The sequence below is a fragment of the Podarcis cretensis genome, assembly GCF_951804945.1.
Source record: "Podarcis cretensis genome assembly, chromosome: 7".
Taxonomy (NCBI): Eukaryota; Metazoa; Chordata; class Lepidosauria; order Squamata; family Lacertidae; genus Podarcis; species Podarcis cretensis.
In genome coordinates, this window is record NC_137176.1 from 44,272,694 (window position 1) to 44,298,028 (window position 25,335).

The 25,335-nt window shown below is 38.7% G+C and overlaps 1 protein-coding gene across 4 annotated transcripts in view; it reads right to left on the bottom strand.

Annotated features, from left to right (window-relative positions):
* The window catches only part of PTPRM (protein tyrosine phosphatase receptor type M), a 428,935-nt gene that overhangs the window by 70,261 nt on the left and 333,339 nt on the right, over positions 1-25,335 (bottom strand). For 2 of the 4 annotated variants that reach the window (XM_079982864.1, XM_079982862.1), the window contains 4 exons: positions 21,657-21,808; positions 19,001-19,075; positions 18,487-18,513; positions 10,087-10,274 (listed from right to left, as the gene is read on the bottom strand). In XM_079982864.1, the coding sequence (XP_079838990.1) occupies positions 10,087-10,274; positions 18,487-18,513; positions 19,001-19,075; positions 21,657-21,808 (442 nt within the window). The remainder of the gene's footprint in view (positions 1-10,086; positions 10,275-18,486; positions 18,514-19,000; positions 19,076-21,656; positions 21,809-25,335) is intronic. The other 2 variants (XM_079982863.1, XM_079982865.1) reach the window with 1 other exon arrangement.

The window sequence follows — 25,335 nt, forward strand, 5'->3', positions numbered from 1 at the left end:
TGAATACTAAATTTTAAAATTGCTTAAGAAGAAGACATGCTTACAAAACCTGTTCTTTGTCACTGATAAATGTTTCACCAAGACTTCTGATCTCCTAAGACAAATGCATCATAAATTTATATGGGCATGCTTTAAAAATACAACAGATAAACTAAAGTTAAATTAGACGGATTTCATGGCTAAAATAGCTTAATGTGATTCAAAATGTATTATTTAGACAAGAATAATATTTTAGTTATAAAAAAGCAATAGACTGAAATATCTAATTATCTAAAGATAAACAAATACAATTCATGCAATATGTAAAGGGTGCATTTATAATTAATAGTGAACATTGTAATTGCAAGTAAAATCATTTGCATAATTTACAAGTAAATAAATGGATGTTTAATGGTCTTATAATAAAATATAAAAGAAGTTATATTGCTTTTGCATCCAATAAAATTAATGCACACTATCCATATGAATGAAATATGTTGATTTCTGTGTGCATTAATAGAATCCGCTTATTTTTAAAATAGAGCTAAAAAGACAGCCATTTAAAAGAAATGTAACATATGAAGAAACTACTATTATATATGATCAAAAATTCAGTGCCATATTTCAATAACACATATATCAGGCCAGCAGCCATTGCTTTGCAAGTTGCCTATTACTTCATCATATCAGTTCTTTACTGTATTGAATTTATCTCTCATATATAATTGAAAGCACGCTGTCTTCAAACAAAGCTCTTTGTTTCCATACAAGAAGACAAATTGTCCAAAGACCCTTACAGCATACTGACGTACAGCAGAATCTTGATGAACATAATAAAAAAAATAGTATCCACCTATATTACTATGAATAAAAAAAGGTAAAAGACCCCGGATGGTTAAGTCCAGTCAAAGGTGACTATGGGGTTGCTTTCAGGCCAAGGGAGCCGGCATTTGTCCACAGACAGCTTTCTGGGTCATGTGGTCAGCATGACTAAGCCGCTTCTGGCGCAACAGGACATCTTGATGGAAACCAGAGCACTGTGGTCTAAACCAATGATCCTCTTGGGCTTGCCAATCAGAAGGTCAGCGGTTCAAATTCCTGTGACGGAGTGATCTCTCGGTCACCTTTGACTGGACTTAACCGTCCAGGGTGTCCTTTACCGTTTTCTTTTTTTACTATGAATAACATGCTAGATAGAGATCTAACCTGCTGACTACATGACTGCTATCCTAGTAAAATTGCTCTTCCTGGTCTGTGTTGACAAGTTCAACCAAAATGCACCCAAAGATAACTATGACTTGTAAACAATGCAGTGCTAAGTTATGTATCCCCTCAGCGCAATGATGTACATTTCTGAAAAGGAACTTTCCTCCCCACCACAAAAATGTGTTCCTATACCTCCTGCTGAGCAGATTTGGGGAGGAAACAGAGTACAGAGGGTGGGAGTCCTGCTATGCAATCATAAATCCTTCTGCTGCTGGGAACTGGACTGGAAAGAAGCCTTGCAGTCTAATACTTTCATGTAGCTTTATGGGATTTACTCTTGAGTATGAGTCCTGCTGGGCTTGGGCATGGAGTGACAGATGAAGAGGAGGAGGGGGGAAAAGAAGAGGAAATGGCTCTGAGACGGAGGAACAGAGGTCAGAAGAGGCAGGTACTTCTATCTTCCAGTAGATGGCTGTTCTGGATGGGGAAGCAGGGCTCCTCACTCCCTTCCCAACTCAGGGGGACAGAAGAGCACCAATGGAATCTGGGGAGGGCCTTAATCAATTGTTCAGGGTGCAGGAACCAGTGTTTGAAGTTATTTTTTGGGCAGGGGAGGGGAGCCTGTTCACCTAGGATCCAGCGACGTTTTCATCAATTGGAACAGACACATCCTCCCCAACACAATGCAGGTCTGCGTGATCACAATTCTCACAACACTCTCACAAGGCATAGGGGGTTTGTGAGTAAGCCAACCTTTACATTTAAAAGCTTGGGAGGTCGGTGTGCTGACCCACTGGAATGACTTCATTGCTTCTGTCATCCTTGTCCTGATCTTGGACTTCTTAAACTTGGGCTGCTGCTTCTATCTAGCCCAGCTAAGATTGCCTTTCTTTCACCTAGCCTGAAAGTTGCGGCTGCTGTGACATTACTGGTACACACCTTTACTCTGCCTCAGTAAAGATATCTTCTGTACTCTTAAGTTGCTCTAAACAGGAGGTAGGACAATATGGATAGGATTTTTTTCTTGAAAATTACTTGAGTCATGTCCCCTGCCTCAAGGTACCATAGTTGCCCTCAAGCAAACCCTTCTCCCCAAATGAGTTCTCACATTAGGATGACCTGGAGGCCTGGGCAGTGGTGGAACAAGCCAATCGGGCGCCTGGGGGTGGCGTGTGTGCCCTGCACCCAAGGGGCAGGGCAGGGTGAGCCAGGGCAGGACGCTCCGTGGGGCCTCCGAGGAGTCTGCCTGCCTCCTCCCACTCAGCCGCCCTACAGCTGAGGGGGAGGCGGCAGACGGACCATTTGGGGCAGCACAGAGCCTGCAGGCGCCCAAGCCACCGCGTCACTCTCAGAAGAGACGCGTGGCTCGGCCCCATGGTGAGTGTCACCCAGCATTTTGTCACCCCTCTCAGTGGTGACACCCAGGATGGCCTGCCCCCACTGCAACTGCACCACCCTTCCTCTGCTCCTGGGCCCAGGTATTACAAGAAAGTCCTCAATTTGCTCAATTTGCAAACACTTTATGGAGCTCAGATTCCAAGTGATGCCCATGGCGGCCTTGGGTGGCCATTACAATAGGGTTCCATATGATGACAGACTCTGCATATGTACCCAACCACAGGTGGAAAACATACATTACTTGCTAATCTGCCCTTTGTATAGGGATACAAGAGATTGATTCCTGAAACCTTTGCTAATTCCTGGAAGCAGGCCATGGCAAAAATGGTTCACTTTCTTTTGAGGGATGCTAACAGATTTTTTTATACATAAATTGGCACTTTATGCTCTGGCTGCAAGAAAGATAAGAAAGAGAGATGGGAATTATTGTAACAAGTTGTGCTGGTGATCTGGAGGCATAACGGAAGTTAAGCTGAGTATGAGATAACAGATGACACTTATGAACTCTGATGCCCTTTCTTTAAACACTTGATGCCTTGTATTATGTAATTATTGTTTGCAGTTTGGCAAATTGTAATAAAAATTTTATGGCCTTTGGTTAATACAGTAAACCTGTTGATGATCTCAGTAGTTGCAAACACAATGCAACTTTTTTGAGTTATCATACTGGGGTAATGGGGCATGCATGTGATTTGAGAACAGGAGCAGGGTACCTATTTGGTGAATAATAAACTCCCATAGCTGCATAACCAAGTGGTATCTACAGATTCTGCTTGACTATGTTAAATACCAGTGCTAATATTTTGCTTTTCATTTTATTTTATTGACAGGTGAAACCATTAAACAGAGAATTAATTTTTTGGGGGATGTCTGTGGAGGAACTAATTAGCAATGTAACACACAAACATGGGAAAACAACATAATTCAAACTGCAAAAATCCGTAACTATTAAGGTTGATTCACTTTGCTAACTATTAAACCAAAATGTTAATGTTTGTTTGAATCATAATAACTAGTGTTTTTGTTTAAAATGGTGATAGAGACTTACATGCAGCCAAACAAAATATAACTGTATTCGTTAATTTTTTTGTTATTATTTATATGGTGTGTGTGTTGTGTTTGGTTTACCATAAATGTTATGTTGGACAATACAGTGATGTATAGTATGATCCTTCCCATTTTCCCCTTCCCTAATGGTATTATGTGTACAGGGTTTCCCAAACATGGGTCTTCAGCTGTTGGGAGTACGTTACACTGAATTCATGGTAAGGATTGCACTGTTAGTTACTATTATGGAGAGGCAGAAGGGGAGGAGCTAAAGGAGGATTCCTAAATTAGGCATAGCCCTAAAGACTTGTCTTGGCTAAGACTAAGAAAACCAGGAAGGGGAAGAGTTCACATGCTAAGCGTTATTGTTCACAATATTGTGAGCAAAAGGTGGGTGAGATTAAAGGTAAAGGGACCCCTGACTATTAGGTCCAGTCATGACCGACTCTGGGGTTGCGGCGCTCATCTTGCTTTATTGGCTGGGTCATGTGGCCAGCATGACTAAGCCGCTTCTGGTGAACCAGAGCAGCGCACGTAAACGCCGTTTACCTTCACACCAGAGCGGTACCTATTTATCTACTTGCACTTTGACGTGCTTTCGAACTGCTAGGTTGGCAGGAGCTTGGACAGAGCAACAGGAGCTAGGTGAGATTTGGCACACACAAAATGTATAAGAGAGAGGGCTACTTGTCTGGAGAGCATGATGAAGCAAAATATAGAATATCTTTTCTAATTTGTATTAGCGCTGTTACATATGAGGTTAAGTTTCTGAGGGGGATTTGTAATATTGCCTATTAACAAATAGCAGAACAACAAGTACATGGTTCAGAGACTTAGTGGTAAGGTAAAGGTATGAAAATAAGACTCAGACTCAAGGCAGGATATGTGGATGAGGGGCAAGGAAGGATTATTTCATCTCTTGCTAAAGGGAGCTGTGCTGAACAATGCCTATTCATTTATTACGTGACTATTATTTTAGTCTTTAAACTCTGCAGTGTATTTTTAATTTTTTTTTTAAATTTCTGTTTCTGTCTCGGTGAGGCTCTACTGACCAGTTGTTTGTGAGTTTGCTCCTGAACTGAGTTTCCATTCTGGAAGAACCATCTTCAAGTTCAGTGGAACAAACATAAATACATGTGTCCTGCTCCAGCACGAGCCACAGTGAAGTATCTTTATTTCCATTGTTTTCCTGATGAGGCAGTTCACTGTGTGGTCTTGGTAAGCCTTTTCAACAATAGGAATAAAGTCCTTTGGGGAGATGTTCCATTAATGTCCAGGTATTAGAAGCAACTCCTGAAGCAATTTATTGTTTTGCAATTGGTTATTTTTGTGCATTAATCACTGCATCTCGTATTATAAGGTTGCGTGATTGGCATGATCAGAGCCTGAAGGAAGCCTTCTAACTTTTGACAAAGTTACCTACTAAGGTGTGCTGTTGTCTGCTTTCTTTCACTATCTACATTTATAATTTCAATTGCCATATCTTTTTTTTTAAAAAAAGAGTAACATGACTTCCTTCCACTGCTAATGTTCTTTAAAAAGTTACCTCCCATTTCAGCTATAGTGGGGAAATAAATTGTAGAGGACAAGGAAGACACTGGCAAGAAAAAAAGAGGGGACAGAAGTACAAACGAAGATACAGCCCCGGAGGCTGTTAAACAAAATATTAATGGCAACTCAAGTAATGCTAACATGAGAGCCAACAACATCATTGACTGTGGTGGCATCCAAAGGAAAGGCACACAGGTTCAGTCTTGTCTGTTCCCCACTGCCTACTTCATGCCACTGTGTATGTAGCACATTGGGGAAGTGAACCAGGTTTCAGTGCTGTCAATTTTCTTCCATGCATAAAAGGGGATCTCCAACTGGTGTGGCCATCAAACCCAGGTCAAATCCCCAATCCACAGCCTCAAAGTTTCCCAGACCCTACCACAAACTGATTCAAAAACAGAAACAAGGGGTGGAACTGAAAAATAAATCACATGTAGTTCCATTCCTGATGTGGTTTCCCTTGTTATTACTAAAATATCATACACATGGTTTAGGCAACTGACAGACAAAGGTGCAAGGATGAGACGCAAGGAAGCTTTCTCTTACAATAGTAAACAGAAAATTCAAAGTTCCAGTGAGGATCCCTAGCTTTGCAGATACACCTTACTCATTTCTTCTTTAATCTCACTCCTAACACTCTCTTCACTGAACCCACTATTTTCTGTCCACATGTTTACCTGAATTATTTATCTTCTCACATATTTATTTGTGCAGGAAGGACATGAAATAGGTACTGCTGCAATGTGATTTCTTACATACTTAACTGTAAGGGTAATGAACAAAATCTAATTGTAAATGTAATGAACAATGCAAAAAACCAGCAACAACCCCAGCATATAATTCACTGTGCAAGGAGAAAAAAGAGGCTGCTGAATTCCAACCTTTTCATGTGACATGAAACAAAGGACAAAACTATTTGGTCAACAAGCAGGGTGGAATATTGGTGATTTGCACATTCTGCTTGGGAAAGCATAATTGATGTCACCAAAATTACAGAGTGAAGCAGCAAACCATATTACAGTATAGACAAGACGTGCTTCCTAACTTCACCCACTACATAAAATGATAATAGAAGTTCCCAAACACTTCAGGGACATATTGACAAACTTCATCCTAATCAACCTAGCTTGACGATGTAAAGGTAATAACCAAAGTTAAAATGCATGTCTGGACTCAGCAGAATACAGCCCCATGCCCACCCAAACTTCAGTCACAGAGTAGACCAACATGATGCCATTTGTTCAATACCAAAGCGCTGGAGGCATTTTCTGATGTCTGCAAATCATAATTTTATGGCAGTTAACATTCCCCTCCCACAACACTAGTGAATGGGGATAGTCATTAAGAATGCTAGAGTTTAAGGCAATGAAAGAGAATGGGAGATATGGGAATATTGTTTATTTAGGAACAGCCGTCTTGTTCATTGTAGAAGAGAACCAGTGAACAGATGGCTGTAGATCTGAGTGCTATGATGGATCTCAAAAGATACTGAACTGAGTTTGTTGCAGAATTCTTTAATGTGCAAAACTGCACAAATGTACTCTTATTAATACAGGATATAACTGTTCAGTAATTATCCGTTTACATGCAAATTGGAAACCACAAAAGTGGAATTTCTGCAAGAAATTCATCCTACTGAAAGTATTATTCCCTGCTTTAGAGTAAATAGCTAATGATTGTGTGTGTGTGTGTGTGTGTGTGTGTGTGTGCATGCTTTGACTCATTAACTGATTCTTGAAAACTGTCCTTGTTAGTTTTCTTAAACATGCCTTTTATTAAACTTCAACCACAAATATTAATACATTAAATATATGAAAGCATGATATGCAATAAATATAATAATAGGAGAAAGGAAAAATGAACTAGATTGTTTTATATAATAATTGACTACACTGAAAAATGACCTTCTTTTTCCCCCAGAACAAACAAAAAAAGGAGAAGAATGGTAAGGAGCGTGAATTGGTGATCCAAATGAGAAATCATGTATAGGACCAGAAAAGGGGCATGCCTTAACTCATGCCTGCATCTGGCAGGAGTGCATTTATATTCTGGGAGAGACTCCACAAATGAGATATAGGGAAACTAGGATGCCATGGGTTTCTGTTTAGGGACTGAATTTGTTGCAAGGGACATATTTTGAGTGAGCTTGTACATGATCATGGTCTCCTAAATTTTATTTAGCCATTATTAAGGTGTTATTTAGTCACTGGTAGGCTGATAGGAATTTCCAGTTCCTGTCTGCAAAAAGTTTGTTGCAAACCAGACTGTTGGAAGATATCTTTATGAATGTAGCAAGAGTCACCTTGCACATAGTAGTATAACTTGAGGGTTAACATATGTTTACGATAAAATTTATTCTCATGCGTAATAAATATTTATTGTCCTATGAGCACAAAACTTAATGTTATTATTACTTTATTTATTTACTTAATTTGTAAACTACTTTTCAACTAAAAAAAGGTTTACAAGCCGCATGTCAAACCCACAGAGTAAATATTGCTATAAACAATTAGATGGGCATGTGGGTAAGAAAGAAGGTTGTTATCATTGCCACATAAAAAGTTTGATATAAGTAAATAGGAACCTAACAAGACAAAATAGGATTTATCTCATTTTGTTAATTTTTTGTAACCTGCTTGGAATATTTCTTTTATATAAAAAAGCAACCTTGAATTGCACTGATTGGTGCAGATTCCCTTTTGATACCAATTTGCATATGGGTAGTGCCACATCCATATGGATATGTCTAATGCAATTTTACAAAATCATTATCACATGAAATGAGAGAGAGTTCATTTTTAATGGGTGCTCAGGAGAGACAATGCACACTATAAAAAGTCTATTTATACTATTATCATTTATTTAAGAACTTGAGGATGCTTCCTCTTGGCCAGGTTTTTTACTCACTTACTTGCCTTATTTTCCCCATTTCCAACTCAGTATCTAATAAAGTAGGTTTGTGTCTTATGAAAGTGTCTGGCTGTTTTTAAAAAGTCCCTGGATGCCGTCAAATAGTTTTCTTTCTAAACCTTACCATAATCATTATCTCAATCATTATTGTAAACAGAAGCAAGAAAATAAGTAGTACATGCATTTCCAGATGTATCAATACGGCTTGCTAACATCCCCTATTTTCATTCAATATTCCATACTTATTTTGGTTTTGGTCATTATTTATACTCTATACAACAGAAATAACCTGTAGCGATGACTACAATTGAGTGACGCAGCTGGTGCTGCAGAATATGAAATAAGAACACTTGAAGAGAGTGCAGGTTGGTGGTGCAATTTGGATGTGTCATGTCACAGCAGACTTGTGTAGAACAACAATGCCAGCTAGGCCCTGTAAATGGCCACTACAAAAACAAACAAACCACCCCAGCTTTTCTGCATGGATCACACTGTTTTCAGAAAACAAAGTTGCTTTTAAGTATTTTCTTATGAAGAAAAAATATTGTGCTGCCCAAATGAAGACAAACTATCAAAAAGTTTTGTGCAATGGGAGGGCAAATGTAGTGTAATATTTCTCCTAGAAACCTCCCTGCTTATAAGCTTCAACTGGATGAAAGGATGTAAGATAGTTGATAAACTGGCAGTCTGACCAAAAACATAACCCCAGCAGCTAGGATAGACAGAGGAGGGGCTGGCACATGGCACATGCACTAACTATAACACAGAGGCAAAATTTTCCAGATATTCTGAATTAGTGTGCCCTAGAACAGTAGATCATGGAATCAGCCATGTATAATCCTAAGTGATTCCAAAGACCTGATGGAAGAGGTTTTATGACAAGAAACATGTACTGCAGCACTATCAAATTCAAAAGGGGTGATAACATTAAACTGAATTCTAAATGGTGGACAGAATCTAGAACAAGGTGTAAATTTTGTTCAATTCATTGGAAACAGTGACCACAATGTTATCAAATTTAATGCATACGAACAATTCCCAAGGAAGGACCACATTATTTGACTTCAAAGGATGAACTTTTAAAAAACAAAAATTAGGGGCTTGGTAAAAAGGAAGTTGAAAGAACAGTCAACTTCCTAGAACATTTGGGAGTTATTCGAAATTGAAACAGATCTAACTCAGCTAGAATGTATGCTCCAGATCAGGAAAGTTACCACCAAATCCAAGAGGACTGCAACATGGCTAAAGTGATTAAAGAAGGTAATGGAGAGAACAGGAATAAAGAGTTATCAAAACTGATGAATTAGCCTTAGGAATAAGCAGTGAGGTGATCGGCTTTGCTGATGACAACTAATTGTTCGAGGTGGTTAGAAGAAAGGATTGCAATGAGCTTCAAAACGAATGTCAAAGACTGCCAGACTAGGTGAATGGGCAATAAAATGTTAAATGTGGTTAATGTAAGTAATTGTAACACATTGGGGCAAAAACATGTACCCTAATTTCACATGTACACTGATGCATTAGTTTACCAAGAAAGAAATATTTGGTTCGTGGTAGATAGATTCAGAACAGACAAAAGGAAGTATTTATTCAGACTGCACATAATAAAACTATGGATTTCACTACCATAAGATGTGATGGCAAGCCAGCAACTTACTCAAAGGCTTTAAAAGGGGATTATACAAATTCATGGTAGGATAAGATTATCAGTGGCTACCATTTGCTGGGAAACAGAAGCAGGAGAGAGTTATCACCCTACAGTCAGGTTGGCCACTGTGGGAAACGAGATGCTACACTACACTGGCCTTTGATTTCATCTAGCACAACTCTTATATTTTTAAACAGTGTCTCTCCCCCCCCCCCCCCATTTCTGCATCATTGCTGCTTTGCAAGGAAACTGTTCTTCTCGCAGTACACAGACACACACACAGGTGGTTGTGATAGGGGAAACACCACAGAGCACAGAGCACCATGTGTAGCTTGAAGCTTACTCACTTCATATTCCTCCTTGAATCCATAGCCTTCTGCACATTTCATCTGCGTAATGTGCTGCAGCAAATCGGCGACACGGATGGCTGGATGGAGTTGTCCTGTTTGGTACGGCACATCCACAGGGTCTCGCTTCTTGTAGGTGTGTGACTGGACCAAGCTGCTTGTGTCACTGCCCATTGTGTGAGTTTCATCTAGGAAAAGAACACTGAATAATATACCAGCTATTTCCAGTTTACCACAGAAGTATATGATACATTGCCTTTATGAGATGGCATCTGACACCAACAGAATTTTCTATCATCACTATTTGGTGGGCTAAACCATAATGAAAATAAACTCAACTGAGTGATTTACTCGGGGAGTTATCAAGATATATTGGAAAGAGGGGGCTCTATTGGTTTACAATGAAAAGCACTATATAGTCCATACTGTATGTTTGTTTATTTAGCTGTACTAATAAATTCTTTAGGTGTTTAGCTGTAAATGGTGCAGAAGTTTCAGGCTGAAACTTCATCAAGTCCCAGTAATATAAAAAAAGGACTTGAGTGTTTTCTGGATTAGTAAACTTTTTATTTTCTCTTTCACAGTGATTCAGGACATGTTAGTGAAAGCAAAATTTTTAATGCATAAAATGATATGGGTTATTAAGCCAGGAGAAAAATGGAAATGTAGATTGGATACAACACTAGGAAAGAAAATACACAAGGATAAATGCAAGGAGTAGTTTGATTTGGGTTAATGCTTTGACTGAATTTAGCATGCTGCAGTTTCAAATAAGCAATATATCATGGGCCATCACATAAGGCATGAAATGTTATATGTCAACTGACATGCAAGCCAACACACAACATAACCCCAACTAGGTTGGTCAATACTGGTATGAAGCAAACAATCACCCACCCCCTCCACACCTCTTCAAGGGGGCAAATGGGCAACTTACCATTTATTGGCACTTATCAGGAGAAAAAGAGGAGGAGGAGAAGAAAAAGGAAACAGGCCATAAGCAACAGTACTGCAGTAATAATTACAGGTATTTTTATGTTTGTAATTAAGTGTCTCCAGCTTGGTTTCCTAACAAAGCAACTAAATATAAAGGGTAGTGTAGAATAGCCAATATAATTATCTCTCCCCCCACACACCACTTTACTAGGTTGGGGTGGCACTTTTAAGTTCCTATGTAACAAAAAGAAGAGGGTGGGGGGAAACCTAAAACTGAAAACCATGTCTCGTCATAGCTCCCCCCCCCCCACTCTAAGCAACAATTTTCAAAATATGTTTGTATCTTTCACAAAGCTGTTATTTAAACAAGCCTATCATCTTACTAAGCTAGAGAGTTTCTCACAAAAAAGCAGGCATATTTCAGCTGGCATGTCCCTATTCAAGTATTAAAATGGCAGCCCATTACATCATGTGGCTCCAATGGGGCTAATTGACACCACAGTTTTTATAGGGCAAATCTCAATATGTTGCCTATAAATGTTGTGTTTGCTTAGGCTGCAATCCTGTATCTACTTAACTGGGAGTAAGGCCCACTGAACTCTATGGGACTTACTTCTAAGTAGACATGAACAGATTAGCTCTGTAAGTGTCCTTATAAATACACCTTCATGTGACATCCTACTGCTGGAATTTAACAGCATCTTTCTGTGGTTCACTATAAGATGACAGGGATTTCCCTGCTTGTGGTTAAACATGTACTCATCCCAATCTTCATTTTTAAATATTTGTACAGATTATAAGGCTGCAGTGCCAGAATTACATCACTATAATCTTAATATTATCTGCATGGTTTGAGATACGGCCTATGAAACAATGATATTGGATTCTACCCTAAGCATTAATTTACTCATATAGCAAGTTTCTGACCAGATTGTAAAAGCCTCTCACCAGTTATACTGATGACAAGAACAGAACCAAGCTGGCCCACAGGCTCTGATCTCTAGTTAACTCACTCAATTAATCTTGCCTAGCAGTTGAGGAGCAAGAGGGGATTAGCTTAGTGAGAATAGCTACTGATGTCAGCAGCATCTTTGGCTCTTCTAGTGTGAATGGACATATGCTAGTGTTCAAGGTTCTTGTCTTCATACACAAAACCCTGAACAACATGGGTCCAGGATACCTTAAGGACTGCCTGTGCCTATAAATCCCAGCTTGATCAGTGAGATCTTCTGGAGGAGCCCTGCTAGTTGTTGCCTATCTTTAAGAAGTTGGGCATGTAGAGTTGCCGTCTCATGCTGCAGAACACTCTTCCAGCAGAGATCCGACAGACATCCTCACTTTTTACTTTCAGGCATCTCTTCAAGGCTTTATGCCAATAGGCCTATGTAGCCACTTAAATAACTTTGGGCTCAACAGTAATCTTAATGAAACGTTTATTCCGTTTTTATATTTTACTGTATGCATATTGTGGTAAAATGCTATCTTATGAGAGGGTGGTCTATAAATACTTTTATAAATAGATAAGCACCTTCAGCTTTTCCTTTTCCAGAATTCGCAACTGTGACAGCTTGATAGCTTTTCATGGTGCGAATATAAGAATGTAGCTAGTTCTTAGTGTCATTATTTAGACAGAACACTTTGCAATGATGGTAGACTATCAATCTTGATAAAAAGCTTTGTGGGGGATGTGATATGTACCTACAGCTCTGCGCATGGTAGATATTTCTTCCCCTTCCTTCTCTGAGGGCTTCCAGGTGCATGCTTGCTGCAGCATGTGTACAAAAGTGGTTTGGGGTGGTGTTGCAGAGGGAAAGCAATGGGCAAAGGAAACATTAAACAGCTTTCCAATCCGATGCTCAGCTGCTGAAAACCACTCTCCTTTCCTACTGTTTTATAGTGTTTGACACTGCCCTTGGAAGTTTCACTACAGGTCTGTTTTTGCCTATGATAGGAAATGCTCACACTTACTGCCTTGTCACACTCTTCCCTTGTGTAAAAGAGCCCCTCAGTGTGCAAACCTTTGTACACTCACCAGACCCCATGTAGGAGTTACATTAAAAATAATTAATGTTAATTTTACTAGGGGAAACAGCATATACAAGGATTAGTTGGGATGGTATGATTATCATTGTTCTTGTTTTATATGTGACAACAGATAGCTTCACTAATCATATTCTGTAGATATTGACTTGGAGCCTAACTTTCCTTCCATGAACAGAAAAGAGTTCATGTTCATAGAAAATCTCATTCAGACATACTACAGCACCTCATGAAAGCTGTAGTTCCCAAACTTCTCAATCAGCTCCAGCCCTTTATAACACAGTGGGCTTTGTACCTGAAGCAGATAAGACTCCAACACCTCATAATCCATATAAAGGAAGCAACACAAAAATTACTGAATTGAAATTACTTTGGCCCAGTTATTTGAATCTTATAGTGAGGCACATAAAAGTAGTCTAATCTTACTCTGAAAACTTAGCAAAAGTCTCAAAGCCTAACGGAAAATAATATATGTAACAATTTATGTACATGAATGTAACCATTTCCCCCTTACTCTGGGCCTGCCTTAATATTTTTATACCAATACAGAAAAGCATTGTTCCTCTTAGCTAACCATTAGCAAAACTGTAATGCAAAGCACCTTGGAATGCATGGCATGAAAGGTGATATATACAAGTGTTGTTACAGTATGTTGTTGTTGAAATGGCACCTGATTACTACAAGGTGGCTAAGACACAAAACGACAAAGTAAGTAAATAAATAAAAAGAAAGAGTTGGAAGTTGATTTATGATATTTTAAAATAAATTTATGCAGAAAAATCATGGGTTTTTTGTAACTTTAGGTTTTATTATTACTGTTAGATAAAGGTCAGGATCAAGCCCTTTGATGCAAAACCAGGTTAAGTGCAACTTTGCAGACATGCTACGTGTTCACATGTTTTTGTGTCAAATGGAACCAGAGTATATTGAAGTTATTTCTGCTAGCTGCCTGTCCATTATTTAGCATTAGTTTTATTATTTTCATAAGTAAATAATTTTACAAGGGTATTTGAAATGAAGACTTTTTTATCCGGTGTGCTTTTACTAAGTGTACTAGACTTTCAGGCAATTGTTTTTCGTTAGAAACAGGATTTGCTGTGGTACACCTTAAAACTGGGTTGCCAAAATATGCAACAAAGCTGAAGACTTTCTGGTCTAAAAATGTTTTGTAACATTTCAACAAGTAATTGTGGTTTATGAATTGCTCCCCAAGCCCTTAAATACTGAGAGTTTCAGAATAAAGTAGTTATACATAGGAGATATTATAAATCCTAGTTATTGTTTTCCATTTCCAAAGCATAGCATTTTTAATGGGTAGTTATTCTAATGTTATTTTACATTTCATTTCCATTTGAGTTACATCTCGTGTTACATTAACTGTAAGGAAATGTGGCTTCTCTGATCTGTTCTATGTCAAATATATTTGCCAAAACCCACTGCTGTATAAAAATACATGGAACATGATGCAACCAAGTCCTTTAGAATTAACTGGACTTATCAGTGATTTACTTTGGTTAGACTATGCCCGCTGTAGGATCACAAAGAGCTTTTGAATATGAAAAGTTACTCCGCATGTCATAATTTAATGAACATGAAAAATCCAGCTCCCTGGTAGGTCATGAATAAACATTTTGATTTGTTCAGCTGTGGACCCAACTTGGCTGTCACTCACGGTTTCAGACAAAAATGTATGTAGTGTGGAAGGACTGCTACTATAGGCAGAAGTGTAAATGTAGCCAGGAAGTGGAGAAAAGATAAAACGGAATTTGTAATGCTAGTTCAGATTTTCAGACAGTAAATCAGGGAGAAAGGGCAGAATCCTAATCCTACAAACACCACAATGAATAATTTAGGATGTGGCTAATATTCAGCTCATCGACCAGGTTCCTGGCTCAACTGAGCTCAGCTGGCTTAAGCATCTAACCAGAGTTATGCTCTGCAGGAGATACGCTGGTGTAAATCCCTCAGACTGATGGAACTTTCACTGGCATAAGCCTTGAAAAATGGGTATTCTGAGGGAATGGGACAAGTGGAAGGGATGGGATGAGACTCACGTTGGATCCTAACTCTGTTCAGCTCCATCGCGTAACCTGACAACCTGGTGGGACTTACACTGGCAAAGAGGGTGGTGTAAGTCAAACTATCTTAGAGGCTTATTTCCCCTCTGCCAGGTTTAGGCCAGCTCAGCCAGCAATAGCCCTGCTCCTGAATGGAGTTAGGATCTGCTGTATTTTACTTGGGTTTAACTTAAGTCAGCATAAATTATGCTGGCTTCCCATTCTTAGGATTGCTCCTTAAATGATATTTATTCTTTGATCAGGAGTGGAGAACAGTGTGGGGGTTGTGGTTCCTAAATGTTTGGCAAGTGGTGCTCTGCTGATATACAGAACTCTATTCACTTTGCAGTATAAAAGCTATAATTAAGCAAGCTATTTCTGCACATGCATGTGGGGCTTTTCTGTTCCTTGCTAATGTAACTGGAAGGAATTCACAGGGCTCTGTCTGAAAGTTGCTTCTCACAAATCTTTCAGTGAAAGAGAGCTGCTGGACACTTCCAACTTGCTCTTAAATCCATTTCTTTTCGTTTGTGACAAGCTGGTTGTACGCATACATCACCATGAACTCAATTTGGTTTTCAAGATAACACTGCTAAACTATATCTACAGTGGCTTCTAAATTCTCCACAATGTGGTAAATTCACAGAATGAACTGTAATGTCCTAATGTTGGAGGAATTTCAGTAGGCTTCACACACCTTCTTCAAATTGGCTATGCGGATGGGCAATGGGTTTGTTGTAATCCATAGTCCTGCATGCACATAAAGTTCACATTAGGGCTGTTCAGTCATGTTGCTAAACCATAGCTGTCAACTTTTCCCTTTTCTTGCGAGGAATCCTATTCGGAATAAGGGAATTTCCCTTTAAAAAAGGGAAACATTGACAGCTATGTGCTAAATCATGTTTCTCCAATGGTTCTCCTAACAATTATAGTGAATTATATGCATTATTATATGTGTAAGATTATACACATAAACACTATACACAAAAATAGATGCTCCACCAATGAGAGAACAAACTCATGGAGCAAGTTCTGAAAGCTTGCAGTCAGCAGAGGACTGAAGGGGGAGGTGTATGCTTCTCTTAACTGTAGAACCTCCTCTTTGGTTAAAGAGCACTAAAAGGTTCTATGCAAATCCATTCATCCAATTGTGGGACTTTCCAGAGGTCACAAAGAAGAGCCAATTCTGAATTTGTGATATGAAAACCATATGTGGCCTGTTTGGACAAAATAACAAACTGCTTTGTTGAGAAGATAAGCAAGGATTCAAAGTTGCCAATTGAGCAGAGGAGAGAAGGCTACATGAACCCCAAACTTGTGCCTCCGCATTCTCGTAACACCAAACCATGGTTATGTCTGAAAATATCCAGTATGAGCCCTATGTGCATGAGAGCCATGGATTACAACCAATGCCCATATCAAAGAGCTGCTTCAGATGTTATTTTTAAATCATAGTCATTATTTTAAGACATTAAAGTGTGTGTTAGACAGCACATTGACATAAGTGTTAAAAAATGGCAAGGGTATGGGTCACTGGCAACAAAAAGAACCTTTTTTGTATACAATGTACCAATTAAAAATGAAACAATTTTTCTACAGGGAAGTTCATAAATAGCGATTTTTAAGGTTACTAGAAAATTTCACGGTTCCTGATTCAATGAGGAAAAATGCCTCTAAATTTGCACCTTTGTTAAAAAGAAAAACAACCCTTAATTGCTAAGGTTATATTCTTAATTGTTTTTCTTATATTAAGCAAATAGCATTTCAAAACTTTACTGTACAGGAATGTACTTAAACACATCAAACAGTAAAGCATATTAGAAATCTACAAAATTTAATAGCAACGATTTCCTTTTTGTCCACTGAGAATGTCATACGTCAGAGCTAAGAGATGTGCAATGCTCTCAGGCTGTTAAAAATCACTGCAAATTTCATTTGCATGGATGTTATTACATTATTATGGTGGCTGCAGTGTCATTTCCTCTGATTTATCAGATATTGTTTTCTTTGGATGTCAGATAAAATGAACTTTGCTAATTATATTTCTGTGGTAATTATTCTCTTGCATTCTTTTTTTTCTGAGGGGTAGGGCACAAATTAGCTCTTGGGAATTTAATACCATGGCCATAAAACAGGTAACTGGCCTAAAAGGGCTTTTTTTACTTTGTTTTTCTGAGAGAAACTCTCCTTTCTCCCATCACACCACAAATCACTTTTGAATTTTAGTATTTTCAAAAACAGCTTATGATGCAACATGGCATGTTCCCCTTGAAAACTATTTTTTTAAGCCCACTAGAATTGTTTTAGGTGCACACATGTTCTAGTGATGATCTGAAGGTGCTTTCTGCATTGCAGCCCATGTGCAGTTCAGTTCAGAAAATTCAGATTTGAGGAATTCACACCAGACTTCACATGGCAATGCTGCACACTAGTAAGAACTTACGAGAGAAAGAAGGTGCATGGGTCTGGATGTAGAAAAGGTTAAAAAATCATTGCAAAGTCAGTGTGAAAACAAAAACTGAAATATTGGTATGAAACTCTTGCCACAGAGCATTATAGCACAATCCTATACTTGTCTACTCAAAAGCAAGCCCCACTGAGTTCAGTAGGACCTACTTGAAGGTAAGTGGGTACAGGATTGCAGCCTTATTAAATTAGCATTTTTGTTTGATTGTTTTTAAGAAAGCTGTGTGTAAATTGGGTTAGGTTAAGGTTAGTACAGTGGTAGTAGTTAAAAGCGTAGCTCAGCTTTGTTGTTATATATTCCAGATACGATGATTTTTCATCTATATTTGTTATCTCAGCGTGGTAAATCCATTTCCCTTCACTTTTTAATGGTTGTTTTTAGCTTCCTGACAGAAAGGTCTAATTGCCTTTCCTTCTATAGTGCTGGTATCTTATTTTATCCCTTGTAGGATGTGGCACTTCATAAACATTATTTTAACGTTCTGCCATTTTGATGGTCACAATAACATTTCAAGTCTTTCGGAGGCATGTCGAAAAGAAAATGAAAGTCCTGTCTGTGCTATAGGCAGCAGAGAGATGACCATCTTTTTCTTAAACCATACTTTATTTTTCAGATGATACTAAAATAATGACAAACCTTTAATTGCCATGATATTTACACTCTTTGGTGATTTGCTAATTCATTGCTTAAAAACACACTCCCCCCCAATCCCCTTTAATTCCCCTCCCTTTTACTGAATTTTCTGATGACAATAAGAATCCAGTATGTTAACTGGCACTTGAATTAAAAATGCAGAACAGCTTGCACATTCTTCAGCAGCATAAAACAATGTTTTGTAGCCTAGTTTGGAACTTTTTTAAAAAATCTGCAACAGATGTTGATAAAGGGAAATGTTCTCACCTAAAATTGCAGTTGGCACAAATGGATCTGTCATACATCATAAGCAGGTCAATGCAGAAAAGGCAAAAAGAGAAAGAGAAGTAAATGACCTATAAATGTTCCCAAATTTTCTGCTAGAAAGCCACAAGCAAGTTGTTATAACATGCAAAGCTGTTTAGCGCTTTTTGCGTTTGTTTTGTTTTAATTAACGGCACAACCTCAAGAATAATTTCACTGTTAAGTCTGGGGCATGATCCATTCCTGAGTGGGTGGGTCTTTTGAGCAGGGTAAAATCAGTAACCAACCGGGTTCCTGAAGGAGAGTAATGGCTGGATGATGTAAGAGAGGTGTGTCCCAGCTTTTTATTCTGTGTAGGGGTCAGAGGTGGCCTTGGGGTGCGGTGAGAAAAGAGGGATCTATTGAGCCCTCTACTGATCCCTTTCATGATGTGTGCAAGTGTGCTTGCATGGGGAAAGATGCTCTATTTCCTAGGAGATTATGATTATTGAAATAAAACAAGCACAGAAATGGTTACCTGGGTAGTAAGAATTAGGAACTGTTGTACTCAGTGTATTTGTTTTCATTGTAAATGAAGATGGTGAGGATACAGCTGGAAAGAGAAGCACAGTATTCAGGAAAACAAAAGCATTAGTAAGCCACACCGCATTTACAAAATCACCCTTATATGATGAACATAGCAGTAACTGATTAGGTCATTCAAATCTGGTAAAACTGATTTGGTGGAGAAAAATATCCATGAAAAATGGCACTAGACGCCATTAATTTCTTTTATGTTTTATTGGGGCCCTTTGTGCTGTTACCTTTAACATCATCATCTTTTCTCAATAAGACTGCAAATCTAAAGTTATTGAGGGGGGAGCCTAAACTACAGCCCCTTCTCACACCAGATTTGCTTGAATTTTCTGAAGAGCAAAGCTATTGGGATATGAAGATGTATTCCTGAGATGATCAAGAAATGTAGGCAGCAACCATGCTATAGCAGCTTCAGAGCTTCTATAGGCAATTTTGGATGAGGCTTTAGCTTAAAAGCATTTCTAATTTAGGACAGAATTCTACACTCATTTACTTGGAAGTAAGCCTCATTCAACTCAATGCGACTTCTAGTGGAGATGGGAGAAAAATTTAATTCAGTTCATACTTAAAGGTGTATCTACCTAATTTGCACTTTCTGAAACAATATGTAAATTGAAACACAGCCATCCTTTGAAAGTGACACTTCTATGAATTTTGCCATGCAGTTTTCTAGTTAAGCAATGTGAATAAAAATGCATATATTGGAACAAAGTGTGCACAAAAATGTATATATTAGAAAAAATTGCATACAAAAATGCATTTTATTTGGGAAATATAACTATATAGGGAAAAGCTTTTCAAAACTGTGTATATTAGGCAAAATGACATACAAGAAAATGTATATTAGGATAAATTCACACCACAATACTGATGTAAGTTCTGATTTTTTTTGTTTTTTTTAAACCACAATGTGTAAATGTGGGGATGGGGACCTGCATTTAAGATTGGAAAATTGAGAAACTAAGAGAAACTGAAATCAACAGACTTGCCCATCCTGATGTAAATTAGGGCGGCCAGAATTTCCTGGACATATCTGGGATTCATCCTTCGGAAATAGCATTTGGGTGGAATTTCTGACCAACAGCATTTTAATGCTGGACACAGGATACTTGCCTTTGAAGCCTAATGCTTTCGTAGAAACATGAAGCTAGACCACAATAGTGTATTCTTTATTGATGCTCCATGTTAATTCATGGAGCATCTTTCTTTCTTGTGGTAGAAAATGAATATTTGTCCATTTCCTGGATAGCTGTGTTGGGATTTTCCATTCCACCTTAAGTTGCAGACATGTGAGATTGCTACATGTCACATGTCTGTTTACATTCCAGCACAGTTTGCTGGGAACTTCCATTGTGTATAGCTTTTGCTTTTGACTCTCTCTCTCTCTGAGGAGATGGCAATGGGAGACGACATGTTTTCTTTGTCCTGATTTATGCTTAATAAATCCATAGCTTGTTAGTATGTTTCCACAAGCCTCACGCCTCTTCTGTTTGCACAGTTTGCTCTGCTGATATAGTGTGCTCAGGCTTTGAAGTCTGAGTCGCTGATTTACGTCGAGCCGGAGTTTAAGGGATTGTCACGGCTGGAAGGGCATGATCCAGCTGGGGGCTAGCCAGCTGGCTTCTCGACCCCCGAAGGATGCCGACACATAGTGCTCTCCAGATGTTGTAGACTACAGCTCTCACCACCTCTGATCATTGTTGAAGCTGATGGGAATTGTAGTCAAAAACATCTGGAAAGTACCATACCAGCTACCCTTGGTTTATGGCCTGTGCACTGTTCTGACAGTGGTCAAGCATATACTTTGTATGCAGGAGACCCCATGTTCAATCTCCGGCATCTCCTGTTAAAAGGAAGTCAACTAGCAAGGTTAAGAAAAACCTCTGCTCGAGACCTTGGAGGACTGCAATCTATCAGTGTAGTCAATCCCAGGCTAGATGGACAAAAAGCCTGACCTGCTATAGGCAGTTTCCTATATTTGCTGTTCTATCTTGAGGAGAAAAGTGGCACTATTTTATTGGGCAATAATAGCAATATATGAGATTTCAGGTTTTTTTTGGTTTTTTACTGTCTTTAAGAATAACTCTAGGTATGAGTCCAAAACAATTATTAATTACATTAATTCTCTTACCCCAGGAAGCCTGAAATATGTCAATTGTAACATTAGTTGATGTTTATGACTGACTAAATGGCTGCCCTTCAAACTCATTATGACATTTTTAGAAAGTGGCTAAACTGACATGGGGACATGCAGCTGGTATGAAAGCAATAAAGCCTTCAGCATTGTAAAAATAAAAAAGGAAATGGAATCCAACACCTGCTACATTGATGTGTGCTTTTTTTGTGAAAGACAAAAATGCAAACTTATCTTTATTTTATAACAACTATTCTTTCTCACCAGAATGCTTGCTGTGATGTAATGAACAGTGAGACATTCTGGGGCCTATGGATTTTCTATGAGTCAATAATCTGCCCATGGAACTGACTAACAAGTATATTAAGAACCATTTACACCTCCCTCCCTCCCTCCCTCCCTCCCTCCCCTGCGTGACAAAAATAAAAAGTGATTGCTGCATCCCAGTGCATTTTAAACTTACATCTCCCATTTAGATTGTGTGTGTCCATGAAAGAGAAAGCCTCATCGCAGTTGGTGCCTTGTTCAGTGTAGCTTTTATCCATTGAGTTCACCATCACTGTCATTTCCTGCCGTGTGCTGCTCAATGTCTCTTTCCGCTTTTTAGCCAATTTCCTTAAGGAATGAACATTAGGGAAGAAAGATGATGCCACAGTAAGCAAGCACAGAATTTATCTTTTTTATACCAGCTGTCCATTTGGAAATACAACTTTTACTGACAAAAAACCCCCACACATTTAAGTCAATGGTGAAAAACGCAATCTTCAATTAAGTTAAAATAAATACTCGCTAAAGAGAAAAGCAGTAAAATGTAAATATAACCAGATTCATCAAAACACAATGAAAGAGTTGCACTTGTTGTATGGATCATTGTATGGATGGGGTGGGGTAAGTGAAATAGAGGTTTTAAGGCTTAATCCAATCCATCATGGGCACAGAACCTGAACAGAGAGCAGGGATTGGGAACCTGCGCCCTTCAGACACTGTTGGACTACGTCTCCCATCAACCCCAGCCAGCACAGCAAATGGTCAGGGAAGATTTCAGTTGTAGTCTAGCAACATATGGGTGCCCACAACTTTTTCACAGCTAACACAGTGGATTCCCCTGAAGGCTTCTGTCACCCCACTCACATACGCCTATACATGGGCACACATTGTTAGGCTTATTATCAATGACTTTTTATCACCATCTTTTTAAGCCATTCAACATGGTAACTATCACTGGATCTTGTGAGTATGCATGGACATCCTCTTCCCTGCAGTGGTCTCCGATGCTACCTGCATTTGCACCTGAGGAAGTGGGGCAGAGAGGACTCTACTCAGCCTATGACAAGTGTGCATCTAGCTGCCTCCCCTACTCTAAAAGTCTACTGTAACTTATTCATGTCCTTACTGTACAATGTTATACATTTCCCTAGTTCTGCTCTACTCCAGTGGCTGCTGTAGGCAGAGACAGGAAATGCAACGTTTTGTTTTATCATAAGATTGGCAAATTATAGAGGAGGGGGTGAGAGCTATATGTATGTCTGCTATTACTGCCACCCTTCACACAAAATTTCCAGAGTTAGTGCAGGCTTATACTTTCTGTGAAATAATGAACATTCCGATCAGTTTATAGATAGTGACAGACAGAACTATTAAGCCAGTTAAACTATAAGTATTATAGGGAAAATAGGATATTGGTGAGAGTGAGCTCGTGCAACAAGCTTATAATGTTCAATTTCACATGAAATTGAAAAAATATCACTGCACAGTGACATTAAACTATATATCAACACTCTTATCAGGCAACATATTTAAACAAGAATTTGCAGCAGCATTTTGTTAAAACAAGATTTTTAAGCAATGAAATGGTCTGAACTTTGGTGATAAAATTGGTTAAAAGAAAAACACTACTTGCTTAAGTAAAACAATATAGTTCCCCCCTTGGTGTTCAGGATTCATATGAAGCAGCTGAATAAAGTCATCTAGGAATAAGGAGTTGGGTGTCACCTAGATCTGTCTGCTTTTCAAATTAAGGTGATACAGAACTCCTGATCTGGGGTATGTAAGCAATAAGAGACTGGAAAAGGGTCAAAATATTGAAACTCAGTTCCGAATAAACAGAGAGTTCAGCAGCTCTGGAGAGGAACTGTATGTACCACAAGGAAATGGTACTCCCTCCTAAGTATGGCAGGCAGTGACTGGAGAGATAGCCGTTTCTTTGGTGACTCCTTATTTTGGAATGCCTTACTATCATTTCGGGACCAGATAAAAACATTTTGTTTTCCCACATTTTTAAGTCCTAAGCAATCTTTAACTAAGAGCAGTATGATTTTTAGCACGCATTTAAATTGGCTGTTGTTATTTTATTGTTTTATCTATATTAGCATTACTACTTTCAGTTGCACTTCTTCATTTCTTACTACTCTTACTCTTACTACTCAGTCACTCTGGCAACATAAATCTATGTTGAGGTGCAAGATATTAATTATCTCATGCATCTTAGGTGAGATATCCACACAGTGGAAGTTGTTCCCAGGTCCAGTCATCACATGGAAGCAGCTTAATAATTTACTGTTGCGAAAGATAAGGCTCAGTAAAACAGTTCTAGACATAGATATATACAGCTTATAGGCTTTGGCAGATATAGATATATATATACAGATACATTCAAGTACAAGGTTTTTCCATTGCTTCAGATAAACTCCAGCAATTCAAGACATAACACTGGACAAGTAACACCAACAGACTGACCACTCACAGATTAACAGATTGACACTACTGTGCTGACTTGCATTAATCACAGATACAATCAGGACTCTGGGCCGTTACCATAGCAAATGGCTTGGCTAACCTTGTACCTGCAATTAGCTCACCCATGGGGAGATTTAAATTCCTGAGGGAAATTAACCCCTTTTCATTTCTAGTTACGCCAACAAATTATGGGTGGGATACACCTAACCAGCCATATTAGTAGAAGTCCATGTCCAATGACTCCTGCTTGCACAACGGGGCATTCTTCCCTCTCTTCCCATATGCCCCCTGAAATTGGTGCGGGGGGGGACCCCTAAAACAGCATGTGGGAGAAGGGCTATTGTTCTGTCAGGCAAGCTGGAGCGCTTGCACAGATGGAACAACTGGTACCTCTGCAGGGTTCCTGATTACATGGAGAGATCCCATGGGTGCACAATGGTACACATGTAGGCTCTATTCAGAACTTCCAATGAACATCTAGAGATCAAAAGCAGGGACAGGAGGAATGATCCCAATTCCTGTCTCCACACATTCAATGAAGGTCTGAAAACCACTTTAGTCCTCCTACGTATGATTAGCAAATTGAAAAACCAATCTAAAGAAACATGTTTCCAGTTCACCAATATCTCCAGGTTGTTTTCAAAGCTCCATGTTTTCAAAGTTCGGAACTGCCAACTACAATTCTCAAAAGATGTCAGTCATTTCTAGATGGATGATTGACAGAGATCAAGAAAACTTTGTTATATTGCTAGAATCAAGAGTATCTAAAAATGAGAAAGATTTTAGGGTCACTATATGATTGGCAAGTAATATGGTATCCAATTATTATATGATTAAAAAGAAAAGTTTTTTTAAATGATCCTTAAAGTTGTCATAAAAACACACAATCCAAAATAATGAGTACTTATTTTCTCTTTGTTCAGGTGTCATATTCTCTTTCAAAATGTTCCTGTATTGAATTCAATTTCTGTTCAAGTACAAAAAGTACAAAATGGCTGAAGTCACCTATCCACCACCTAGAAGCTATTTTAGCTATTCTACAAAATATTGAAATAGAAATTTTAAAAAGAATAAAATCAGAAAACCATATATAACAAGGATGTCAACTCTTGGCTCAGGTCACAGGTAAAAATGAATCTAACAGCTATATGCTAGTCAAGGCTGTCCATTTTAAAAGACCACCCCTGAAGTTACAATGACTGACATTCTGTTCAAAAACAACCCTGAGCCAGGAAAAAGAATTTGAGGAAAAAAGCATTGAAAACTCTTAGCAGAACTATAGGACAAATATATGAACAGCTCCTATCGGCTATTATTTCTGACTATATTCGATTCTATCATTCCACCTCACCCCCACATTTCCACTCACTCTGTTGGAATACGAACACCACTGAAAACATGCAAGT